This window comes from Mesoplodon mirus (genome assembly GCF_964341445.2).
Source record: "Mesoplodon mirus genome assembly, chromosome: 13".
Lineage (NCBI taxonomy): Eukaryota > Metazoa > Chordata > Mammalia > Artiodactyla > Ziphiidae > Mesoplodon > Mesoplodon mirus.
This window is the reverse complement of record NC_138989.1, coordinates 8,033,649-8,046,256: the sequence shown is the minus strand read 5'-3', so window position 1 is coordinate 8,046,256 and position 12,608 is coordinate 8,033,649. Positions and strand designations below refer to the sequence as shown.

Genomic DNA, 12,608 nt, shown 5'->3' with positions numbered 1-12,608 from the left:
TATATATGTGTTAGCGTATAGTATTTGTTTTTCTCTTTCTGACTTACTTCACTCTGTATGACAGACTCTAGATCCATCCACCTCACTACAAATAACTCAATTTCGTTTCTTTTTATGGCTGAGTAATATTCCATTGTATATATGTGCCACATCTTCTTTCTCCATTCATCTGTTGATGGACACTTAGGTTGCTTCCACGTCCTGGCTATTGTAAATAGAGCTGCAATGAACATTGTGGTACATGACTCTTTTTGAATTATGGTTTTCTCAGGGTATATGCCCAGTAGTGGGATTGCTGGGTCATATGGTAGTTCTGTTTGTAGTTTTTTAAGGCACCTCCATACTGTTCTCCATAGTGGCTGTATCAGTTTACATTCCCACCAACAGTGTAGGAGGGTTCCCTTTTCTCCACACCCTCTCCAGCATTTGTTGTTTGTAGATTTTTTGATGATGGCCATTCTGACTGGTGTGAGATGATACCTCATTGTAGTTTTCATTTGCATTTCTCTAATGATTAGTGATGTTGAGCATCCTTTCATGTGTTTGTTGGCTATCTGTATATCTTCTTTGGAGAAATGTCTAGTTAGGTCTTCTGCCTATGTTTGGATTTGGGTTGTTCGTGTTTTTGATATTGAGCTGCATGAGCTGCTTGTATATTTTGGAGATTAATCCTTTGTCAGTTGCTTCATTTACAAATATTTTCTCCCGTTCTGAGGGTTGTCTTTTCGTCTTGTTTATGGTTTCCTTTGCTGTGCAAAAGCTTTTAAGTTTCATTAGGTCCCACTTGTTTATTTTTGTTTTATTTCCATTTCTCTAGGAGGTGGGTCAAAAAGGATCTTGCTGTGATTTATGTCATAGAATGTTCTGCCTATGTTTTCCTCTATGAGTTTTATAGTGTCTGGCCTTGCATTTAGGTCTTTAATCCATTTTGAGTTTATTTTTGTGTATGGTGTTAGGGAGTGTTCTAATTTCCTTCTTTTACATGTAGCTGTCCAGTTTTCCCAGCACCACTTATTGAAGAGGCCGTCTTTTCTCCACTGTATATTCTTGCCTCCTTTATCAAAGATAAGGTAACCATATGTGCGTAGGTTTATATCTGGGCTTTCTCTCCTGTTCCATTGATGTATATTTCTGTTTTTCTGGCAGACGGATTCTTAACCACTGAGCCACCAGGGAAGTGCCTAGTGGTTCACAATTTTTAAAGGTTATATTTCACTTATACTTATGATAAAATGTTGGCTGTATTCCCTGTGTTGTACAGTATATCTTTTTTTTAACATCTTTATTGGAGTATAATTGCTTTACAGTGGTGTGTCAGTTTCTGCCTTATAACAAAGTGAATCAGCTATACATATACATATATCCCCATATCTCCTCCCTCTTGCATCTCCCTCCCACCCTCCCTATCCCACCGTCTAGGTGGTCACAAAGCACCAAGCTGATCTCCCTGTGCTATGTGGCTGCTTCCCACTAGCTATCGATTTTACATTTGGTAGTACATATAAGTCCATGCCACTCTCTCACTTCGTCCCAGCTTACCCTTCCCCCTCCCCGTGTCCTCAAGTCCATTCTCTACTAGAATATATCCTTGTAGCTTATTTATTTTATGCATAGCAGTTTGTACCTCTTAATCCCCTACTCCTATCATGCCCGTCTCCCCCTTCTCTCTTCCCACTGGTAACCACTAGTGTGTTCTCTGTATCTGTGAGTCTGTTTTTGTTATATTCACTAGTTTGTTTTATTTTTTTAAGATTCCACATATAAGTGATATCATACCGTGTTTGTCTTTCTCTGTCTCACTTATTTCACTAAGCATAATACCCTCCAGGTCCATCCATGTTGTTGCAAATGGCAAAATTGCATGCTTTGTTATGGCTGAGTAGTATTCCACTGTATATATATACCACATCTTTATCCATTTATCTGTTGATGGACACTTAGTTTGCCTCCATATCTTGGCTATTGTAAATAATGCTGCTGTGCCTATATCTTTTTTAATTAGTGTTTTCATTTCCTTCAGATATATACCCAGGAGTGGAATTGCTGGATCATGTGGTAGTTCTATTTTTAGTTTTTTGAGGAACCTCCATACTGTTTCCACAGTTGCTGTACCAATTTACATTCCCACCAACAGTGTACAGGGGTTCTCTTTTCTCCACGTCCTCGCCAACATTTGTTAATTGTGGTCTTTTTGATGACAGCCATTCTGACAGGTGTGAGCTGATATCTTCCTGTGGTTTTGATTTGCATTTATTTGATGATTAGCAGTGTTGAGCATCTTTTCATGTGCCTGTTGGCTATCTGTATGGCTTCTTTGGAAAAATGTCTATTCAGATCTTCTGCCCATTTTTTAATCAGATTGTTTGCTTTTTGGGTAATTTTGACATATTTTATTGGTCAAATCAGCCACAAGCCTACTTGTATTTAAGGAGAGGGAACAGAGAACCCACTTCTCTGTGTGAGGAGTGCTAAAGGCTTGGTGGTCTTGTTGTAAAATAATCACAGGTGGGAAGCCCTGTCACATGAGGTCACCCGGGATCCAGGTTCATTTGGCTGAGGAGGGCACAGTGGGCTTTGTCATTTGTATTATGTGGCTTCTATCTCTGGTTTCAAGGTAACTGGATCCATTGTTGCCATATGCCAGCCAGGGAAAGAGAGAGTGGAGGGCAAGCCATTCCTTATAAAAATGTGGTTCAATTATTCTTGGCAGAAAATGTTGGCTTGACATGTGAAAAATGAATAGCTAGAAATGGCAGGTGTAGTGGTTAAAAAAATGTGGTTCAGAACTTACATCACTTCTGCTTGCAACCCAGTGGCTAACTCTTGGTCATATTGCTACACCTAGCTGCAAGGGAGGCTGGAAAATGTCTGTAGCTGGACAGCCACGTGCCTAGCTACCACTCAGTAGGGTCCTGTTATTAAAAGGAAGCAAAGGAGAATAAGTATTAGGGAGAATTAGTTTTTGCAACAGTGTGTATTTTTCATATATATATGTATATATAGTTAAGTGTGTGTATATAGAAATAGGTCTATGTGGAATATAGAAATACATAGATACATACAGTCTGGAAGAATACATAGATCTAGAAGAAACTGGTAACAGTGGTTACTTCTGGAGAAGTGGGAGAAGACAGGATAGGGGTATATTCAAAGCCGACTCTAGCCGTAGCTGCAGTGTTTTAATTTTTAACGAGGATAATGTCTTCATGTTTACTTGTAGAATTAAATATTAATTTAAACTGAAGGCCTGGTAAGCATCTGGCTGCCGATGTTTTAGTCTTGGTCTTCTCGTGCTGTGGTGGGACCCAACACCAAAGAGTGCCAGGAGGTGGCATGGCCCAGCTGGCATTGCTGGGGACTCTCAGTCCAAAGACCCCACATTCTCAAAGGCTGCTTAGTTGGGGGTCTCTCTGCCCCCATCCTCCTCGTCCAGTTCTGGAGGGTTTCCTTTATTACCAGCAGATATTGGTTGAACATTGAGGACTGTTTTGGCACTGAAGCCTCTCTCTGTACAGATTACTTATTAATTACAGGTAGAAAGCTGGTCACTGTACAGTGGAGAAGACAGGTGGACACCACCTCTCCCAAGCAATCAAAGTTAACATCACAGACACCACGTCCCTCCTGATGGGAGACACTGAGGGCCCAGCGTCACTTTACTGGCAGTTCTGTCCCAGGTGCATAACTAAAATTCAATCATGAGGAAATATCAGACAAACCAAGGTGGAGGGACATTCTCCAAAACAACTGGACCGAACTCTTTAAAAATGCCGATGTCACAAAAGACAGAAGTTGAGAAGCTGGTCTAGACTAAAGGAGACCAAAGTGATGTGAATAGTAATATAGGGCATCAAACTGAATTGGGTCCAGGTCTGGGGGGAAATTGCCATCAAGAGATAGTTAGCATCCAAATTTGAATTTGGATGGTATTTGAGGTGATAGTATTGTATTGTATCAAAGTTATGTTTTCTGTATTTGATAATTGAATGTATAAGAGAATGTCATGTCCTTAGGAAGTATGCACTAAAGTATTTAGGAGTAAAGAAGCCTATTGTCTACAACTAACTCCCAAATGGTTTAGAACAGGAGTAGACAAACTCTTTTGGCAAAAAAGGTCAAGTAGTGAGGATTCTGGGCTTTGCGGGCCATGTGGTCTCTGTCACACTACTCTTGCTCTGCTGTTGTGATGTCACAGACAATATATAAATGAATGGGCATGACCGTGCTCCAGTGAAGTTTATTTATGGATACCGAAGTTTCAATTTCAATACTTTTCACGTGTCACGAAGTGTTCTTCTTTTGATCTTTTCCAACCAGGCAAAAATTATTTCTAGCTTACTGCCCATACAAAATCAGGTGGCCAGATTTGGCCGGTGGGCTGTAGTTTACCGATGCCTGATATAGAAAAAGAATACACCCAACACACATAAACGCGCGCACACACACACACACACACACATGGGAATAAAGCAAATATGTCATAATGCTAACAGTTGGTGAATCTGGGTGAAAGGTATAGGGGAGTTCTTTGTACTCTTACAATTTTTTTGGAAGTTTGAGATTATTTATTTTATTTTAAATTTTTTGGCCACGTCGCATGGCCTTGGTGGAATCTTGGTTCTCTGACCAGGGATCGAACCCAGGCCCCCTGAAGTGGAAGCACCGTGTCCTAACCACTGGACTGCCAGGGAATTTCCTGGAAGTTTGAGATTATTTAAAAATTAAAAGTTAAATTAAAAAAGAGACACAATTTTCCTCTCTTGGGGCCTGGGAAGGAGTGAGGAAACTGTATAAATTCAGGGGACTGAGCCCTCTCTTCTGGGGGCCAAGGGAGTCTCGCTCACAGCATTCTTCCATGTGGCTCCTAATTGCTATCTGTTCACTTCTGGGCCTTCACTTTTTCCTTATTTTTTGGCTTAACCTTCATATCTAGGAAGCTGCTTGACAGACTTGAGAGTTTAGGCTCTGGCCTCCCTGTCTGACCATCCTCTTTTTCTCTCTCTGCTATTACAATTCTCCACCACCCAAGCAAAGAGCCACTTTAAATATGTTCATTGGGGCTTCCCTGGTGGCGCAGTGGTTGAGAGTCCGCCTGCCGATGCAGGGGACACGGGTTCGTGCCCCGGTCCGGGAGGATCCCACATGCCGCGGAGCGGCTGGGCCCGTGAGCCATGGCCACTGAGCCTGCGTGTCCGGAGCCTGTGCTCCGCAACGGGAGGGGCCACAGCAGTGAGCGGCCCACGTACCGCAAAAATATATATATATATATGTTCATTGGGTTATTGTTTTTAATTTTATGGTCCCTGTCCCCCATATTGTTTTCTCCAAATTGTTGGTATTTGTCTTAGATTATCAAACTCTAGAAGAAACTGGTTGTTTCCCTGCATATGGCATTATTTGGGGGGAGGTGTGCTGTGGCAGCAATGTCGAGAAATTACTGTGTTCCATTCTCCCTGCATTGGGGTGAAGTCTCTAGTATTTCCTCTGGCCTTATGGCCCTGAATGGTTATTTCCAGGAATGAGATGTTGAGTGTATTGGAGTGACTGTGCCTGGGGTAGGGAGGGTTGGCTTTAAGGGAAGAGGTGTGTCCTTTTCTTAGTTGACTTAGCAAGAACTCTCTTCATTGCCGGGATCAAAAACCCAGCTCAAACTGGACTAACTGGAAAGAAATTTATTAATTCATGTAACTAAGAGTATTAGATAGCATTACATTCAGAGTTGGTTAGATCCAAGGGCTGAAATGGTGCTATGAGAGTGCTGTCTCTTACCATGTCTCAATTCTGTTTTCCGTTTGGCTTCATTCTTAGGCAGGCTTTCTCCACTCAGCAGCCCCAGGTGTACCTTCTACCAGATTAGCAAACCCAGGAGAAAGAAGGCATCACTAAACCAATACTTCTAGGTAAAAGTCCCAGGGCTGACTCTCATTGGCTCAGTTTGAGTCATGTATCCACCTCTGAACCAATCAGTTGCCAGGGGATTGGAGGATACTGATTGGCCAGGCCTGGATCACATGACCACTCTTGGCATGGGAACTGTTAGCTCTACTCAAACCATCTGGATTAAAACTTGACAAGAGGTGGCTGACCTCTCAAAGGCATATTTGGTTGCTGTTCCCATCAGGAAGGATGGAACCTGCGCAGGAAAAAACAGTGGTTCCTTATTACAGAAATGCTGTGCTGTGCTGCCTTCCCCAAATCCAGTCCCAATTTTGTAAGCCACATCTTTGATATGTGTAGTTGTATCGTCTTTTCTTTCCTCTCTCTTTTTTAAAAATTAATTTTATTGGAGTATGGTGGCTTTACAATGTTGCATTAGCCTGCACTGCACAACAAGATGAATCAGTCATACACATACAGATATTCCCTCCCTTTTGGACTTCCCTCCCATTTAAGTTACCACAGTGTATTAGGTAGAGTTCCCTGTGCTCTACAGTATGTTCCCATCAGTTGTCTATTTTATACGTAGTATCAATAATGTATAAGTGTCTATCCCAGTCTCCCAGTTCCTCCCACCCCACCCCTTTCTCCCTTGGTATCCATAGTTGTATTATCTTAACTGTGAAACTGTGATTTCTGTAGTCACATTCCCAGACACAAGCAAACTGAAAAATGACCCCATTATGTCCTCCTGCACATGCTACCTGGGCTGCTCCATCCCTTAGGATACTCACAGGATCTACAGGCAGAAGCTGGAGGAGCTGACCGCGCTCCAGACTTCGTGCAGCAGCTCCATCAACAAGCAGAAGACACGCCTGAAGGACCTGAAGCGCACACTCCAGAGGTAGGCTGGCTGAAACTCAAAGGCTCCCCTGGTTTTAAGGGACAGAATCCCAACTCAAAACTGGCCTGGCTTGAGCAGAGAATGGAAATTTTAATGGAAAAAACTAGGAGTGGCTTCAGACATAACTGGATCCAGCGGTCAAAGGGTGTTTTTAGGAATCTGTTTTTTTCCTCTAAATTCTGCCTTCCTCTAGGTTGGCTTTACTTTCTGGCTGAGATAGTCACTGAGATGGCCACCAACCGTGCCAGGCTTTTATCCTCCAGCCTTTCTTCCTACTGGCTTGGCCATACCAGCAGAAGTTCTGGGCGTGATCCTCATTGGCTGGAATTGGTCTTGTACCCATCTGCAAACCAATCATTGAGACTCTGGTTGGACAAGGCTCGGTCATATGTTCACTTTATGGACCTGGGGCATGGGACAGCCCTACTTGAGCCATACGGGAGGGGGAGGAGGATGAGGCGTAGTTCCCCAGAGGAAAGTTGTTCTAATAAGTCCTACTGGGTAGGTAAATAGCAAGTATCCTTCTCACGGGTGTGGGAGCTCACTCCTCACCAGGCTCTCTGGTGTAGGGGGTCCAGCATCCCTGGTGGGGATATGCTTCAGCTCCTGACTTAGTTCAGTCCCTGAGGCCAGGATCACCTGTTCACTTCCTAATCCCGTGTCTTCATGGCTTGAGAAGTGCTCTCATCCCCTGCAGGTGAAGGCATCCGCTGGATACTGTGACCCCCTAGGGAGGCAGGAAAACAGGCTCTGAGTGGCTTGTCCCAGGTCACTTAGCTGGGCCTCCATTCCAGAGTTTGTGACAATTCTGGAATCCTGGTCAATTCTTCCTTTCCCTGGTGGACAATTTTTGGGGACGGTTACTGATTATACCCCTATCCTTGACTGACCAATTTGGAAATGGAGGCCCATAAGTCATGGTGTGGAGTGTGGATGGTTCCATGTAATGACATCACCACCCTTGGAAAAACACATCTTACTGATGACAGGATTCAAGAGTCTTTCATCTGTCTAGGGTTTTTCAGTCGTGGCACTATTGATAATTCTTTGCTGCTGGGGGCTGTCCTGTGCGTTGTCGGATGTTGAGCAGCATCCCTGGCTTCTACCCACTAGATGCCAGTAGAACCCTCTACCCCTGTCTTGACAACCAAAATGTTCCCAGACAGTGTCTTCATGGTTTGGGAAGTGCTCTCATCCCAAGTTTCCCCAGTTGAGAGCCACTGAGTTAGAAGGTTGACCCGTGAGTTATGTTCTCACACCAAGGACCCCTGCTATTCTGAGAGTGTCTATGACTTGTTTTCCTGGTTTTGAGATTAAGTGTCACCAAAGAATAACAGTCAGACCTTGGTTGGTTGACTGCTTATACTTTCAAAGCACGCTTCCTGTCTGTACTCTTCGTAATCTTCAGGTTGTTCGTATAGAATAGCCTGGAAAGCGGCACTGCCAGTAGATATCCATTGAACTTGGGCTTTGCGTCTGGTATTCTAAATGCTTAGCATTGCATTTAGTCGCTTTATTCTCACATTGACATTGTCTCTAAGGGAAGACTGATGGGATCCCTGTGTGTGAGGTATGGAAAATAAGGCAGAGAGGTTGAAGGACATTCCCAAGGTCACGGACTAGCAGGGAGTCAGCCTCAGACGCAGAGAATACAGCTGGAGGACGGAGGTTGTGAGAAGCCTCGCGACGGCACGATGGGAGGGCGGTACCCAGCGTTTCCAGATTCTTCCTGCAGTCTGTGTAACGCCCCTGCTTCTCTTACGCCCACACCTCTGACCACAGGTACAGGCGCCACGCCAGTCGGGAGGAGGCAGAGCTCGTTCAGCAGTTGGGCGCCAGCGTCAAGGAGCGGCAGAACGTCTTCTTTGACATGGAGGCCTACCTGCCCAAGAAGAACGGGTAGGAGCTGGGGACCTGCTCCCCAAGCCCCAGCGCTGTGGGCAGATGCCCCGGCCTGGAGCGCCTGGGCTGTGTGACTCCTGCCTCCCTGTTGGGGCTTGAGTTGGAGGTGAAAAGGAGGGAACAAGGGCAGGAAAGAGAAGGAAGCTTCCTTACACGTCTCCCCGTGGACCCAGGAGGGGACCTCAGCCCCTCCCGTGTGGTAGTGACATTCCTGGAAGGGCTTTTTCAAGGAACAAGATGAAAGATCTGGTTCCCGGGATCTGCCACATGCCTGATGCCACCTGGGGTCCAGAGGAAAGGTGTTCTCTCTCAAGAGAACAGACATTGATGGAGAGCCTGCTGTATGCCTGGCATCATGCCGGGGGTTCTCCTGATGTCACTCACTTCACCCTCAGCCACCTGGTGAGTCAGGTCCAGGAATCTCCATTCTGCAAGGGTCAGAGAAGAGACATCAGGCAGTATCTTGCCCAGGCGGCCCAGACCGGGTTTGGCTGAGCCAGGACGTGAGCACTAGACATTCTGACTCTAGAGCTTGTGTTCTCTCCATCTTCCTCCTTCAGAGAAGTCCCATCTCCTTCCTCAAGTGACATCACCGCCACTCTGTTCCAGAGAGAGATCCTTACAATATTGTATCATGACTTGACGTGGGCAGCTAAAAGTACGTCCTGGGAAGCACCCTGACTTTTTTCCTGGTTTGGCCTAGCCCTAAGTCAGAGCCTTCTACCAGAGCCCTTGCTCTTGTCTTCTTTTTTTGCTGTATTTGGTTAAAAACTCTAGGCTTTGGGTGGCGATAGCTTTCTACAGAATGAAACAGCATAACCTTCTTTTCGAGCGTGGCTCAGATCCACTTTCCCAGCTCCGATATCCCTAGTCCTCTGTGCATGTTACATTAGTCAGGGGTCCTTGGACTGTAAATGACAGGAAACCCGACTCAAAGTTGCTTAATTAAAAATAGGGGATTTATCGGCTCTTGTAACTGTAAAGTCCAGGTGTATCTATAGGTATGGCTGGATCCTGCTGCTCAAATGATACTGTTAGGCTGTGTCCCTCATTTAGCTTTCTTTTTACTCTCTTTTCCAGCATATGAGTTTTATTCTTAGGCAGGCTTTCTCTACAAGTTGGCCCCAGCAGCTCTGGGTTTGCATCCTACCCGCTTAGCAAATCCAGTAGAGAATACCTCTTTGTTCTTTAGTAGTTCTGGGAAAAGTCCTGTTACTGATTCTCATTGGCCTAGATTGTGTCACATGATCATTATTGACCCAGTCAGGAAGTTGCACCACCTTGGCTGAACCTGGGTCATGTGCCTTACCGTAGAGCCTAGGGGAAAAGTGATTCTCTGAAGGGAAATTGTACTGCCCTTCTAGGAAGTGGGGACTATATGCTAGGTGGGAAAAGTGGATGATCTTTTCACACCTCTGCTCCAGGTACACCGGACTGGAAATGCCCCTAGAATTTACTCATAGCCAGAAAGAAGGCTCTCCTGTTCCCTTTTCTCCTCTCAAACTTCTACTCATCCTTCAAAGCCCAGTTCACATGTTACCACCTCAGTGAAGCCTTTCCAAACCCCTCTCTCTCCCTCTGTGAAATTAACCCTTCTTCCCCTGAGATCTCATAACCCTTTATTTGCACCTTTATTAGTGTGTTAGAGTACAGGCTATTGTAACAGAAGCCTAATGGCACAATGGCTCAAACATGCGTGGTTTTAGTCTCTTACACACAACAGTCCAGAGGTGAGTGGACTCCTGAAGGCCAAGAGTGGTGGGCTCCCAAGGTCACCTAGGGACTCAGGGTCCTTTTCCAACTTACTACTTCACCCTTGCTTGGGGAGTTGTCCTCAGCTACATGGCCAAAGCTGGCTCACACCATCTCATTTTCAGGAAACAGGGAAGAGTCAGGCAGCAGAGGGCAAGCAGATCCCTTTTTACAAAAATGTTTGCCATTTCTTGCTGAAGCCAAACACATACATACCATACGACCCAGAAATTCCACTCCTGGTGTGTGTGAGGGGGTGGAAATGAGTGCTGAATGTTCACAGTAAGGAAGCTAGACACAAAAGGCCACATACTGCATGAGTCCATTTATACGAAATGTCCAGTTTAGACAAATCCATGCAGATGGAATGTAGATTAGTGGTTGCCAGGGGCTGGGGGGAGTGGGGAATGTGCTGATAGTGGGTATGGGCTTTCTTTTGGGGGTGATGAAAATGTTCTGGGATTAGGTGATGCTGATGGTTGCACAACATTGTAAATATATCAGAAACCATTAAATTGTATAATTTATTTTTATTTTTATTTTTATTTTTTTATTTTTTTTTTTTCTTTTTGCGGTACGCGGGCCTCTCACTGCTGTGGCCTCTCCCGTTGCGGAGCACAGGCTCCGGACGCGCAGGCCCAGCGGCCATGGCTCACGGGCCCAGCCGCTCCGCGGCATATGGGATCCTCCCAGACCGGGGCACGAACCCGTATCCCCTGCATCGGCAGGCGGACTCTCAACCACTGCGCCACCAGGGAGGCCCTTATTTTTAATTAAGAAAATTTTTATGAGCTCACTTTATTATTATTATTTTTTTTAGTTCCAGGTACACATAGTGAGTTGATATTTCTGTACATTACGAAATGATTACCACTAAGTTGTATACTTTATTTTTTAAAATTTTTTTTAAGATTTATTGCTTTATTCAACAAGTTTCATGAGCATCTACTTTGTGCCCAGCACCATTCTATGTATAGTGGATAAAACTCCAAATAAGTCAAAATTTCTGCGCTTTCAAAGCTTACATTCTAGAAGGGAGTGGGGGATGAAAATATATATGTACATACACACATATGTACATAATATAATCATAATTTTTTTTGAAGTATAGTTGATTTACAATGTCATGTTAGTTTCTGGTGTACAGCAAAGTAATTCATTTATATACACACACGTATGTATATTCTTTCTCATATTCTTTTCCATTATAGGTTATTACAAGATATTGAATATAGTTCCCTGTGCTATACAGTAGGACCTTATTGTTTATCTATTTTATATACAGTAGTTTGTATCTGCTAATCCCAAACTCCTAATTTATTCCTCTCCCACCCCTTCCCCTTTGGTAACCATAAGTTTGTTTTCTATGTCTATGAGTCTGTTTCTGTTTTGTAAATAAGTTCATTTGTATCATATTTTAGTTTCCACATATAAGTGATATCATATGATATTTGTGTTTCTCTGTCTGACTTACTTCACTTAGTATGATAATCTCTAGGTCCTTCCATGTTGCTGCCAATGACATTTCATTTTTATGACCGAGTAGTATTCCATTGTTATATATATATATATATATATATATATATATATATATCACATCTTTTTTTATCTATTTATCTTAAATTGTATGCTTTAAAAGTGTTTAAAAGTGTGAATGATATGGCATGTGAATTATATCTCAAGTTAAAAAAAAAAAAAAGAACGTTCACAGCAGCTCTATTCATAATAGCCGAAAACTGAAAACAGGTCAAATGTTCATCAACAGTAGAATGAATAATTACATTGTGGTACCTCCACTCCATAGAATAAATACACAATGGGAAAGAAGGAACCACTGACGCAGACAATGTGGATGAAGCTCAGACTTATTATTGAGGGAAAGAATCCAGACATAAAAGAGAATACATTGTATACATTTATGTGAAGTTCAAAAACAGGGAAAACTAACACAGCAGTGGGCATCCTTGGGGCGAGGCAGTTTACTGACTGGGAGGGGGCACGAGGGCACCTCCTGGGGCTAGAAGCATTTTATTCTTTGATCTGGGTGTTGGTTACATGGATATGTAAATATATAAAAATTCATCATGTTGTATACTTAAGATTTGTATGCTTAGGAAGAGCCCTTTTTAAATTGACCTAGAAACTGTGCACGTGCCTTCACCTCATTGGCTGG

At 43.7% G+C, this 12,608-nt stretch overlaps 1 protein-coding gene across 7 annotated transcripts in view; it reads left to right on the top strand.

Annotated features, from left to right (window-relative positions):
* The window catches only part of TMEM120B (transmembrane protein 120B), a 62,042-nt gene that overhangs the window by 29,186 nt on the left and 20,248 nt on the right, over window positions 1-12,608 (top strand). For all 7 annotated transcript variants that reach the window (XM_082641043.1, XM_082641041.1, XM_082641042.1 and 4 more), the window contains 2 exons: window positions 6,663-6,781; window positions 8,564-8,680. In XM_082641043.1, the coding sequence (XP_082497169.1) occupies window positions 6,663-6,781; window positions 8,564-8,680 (236 nt within the window). The remainder of the gene's footprint in view (window positions 1-6,662; window positions 6,782-8,563; window positions 8,681-12,608) is intronic.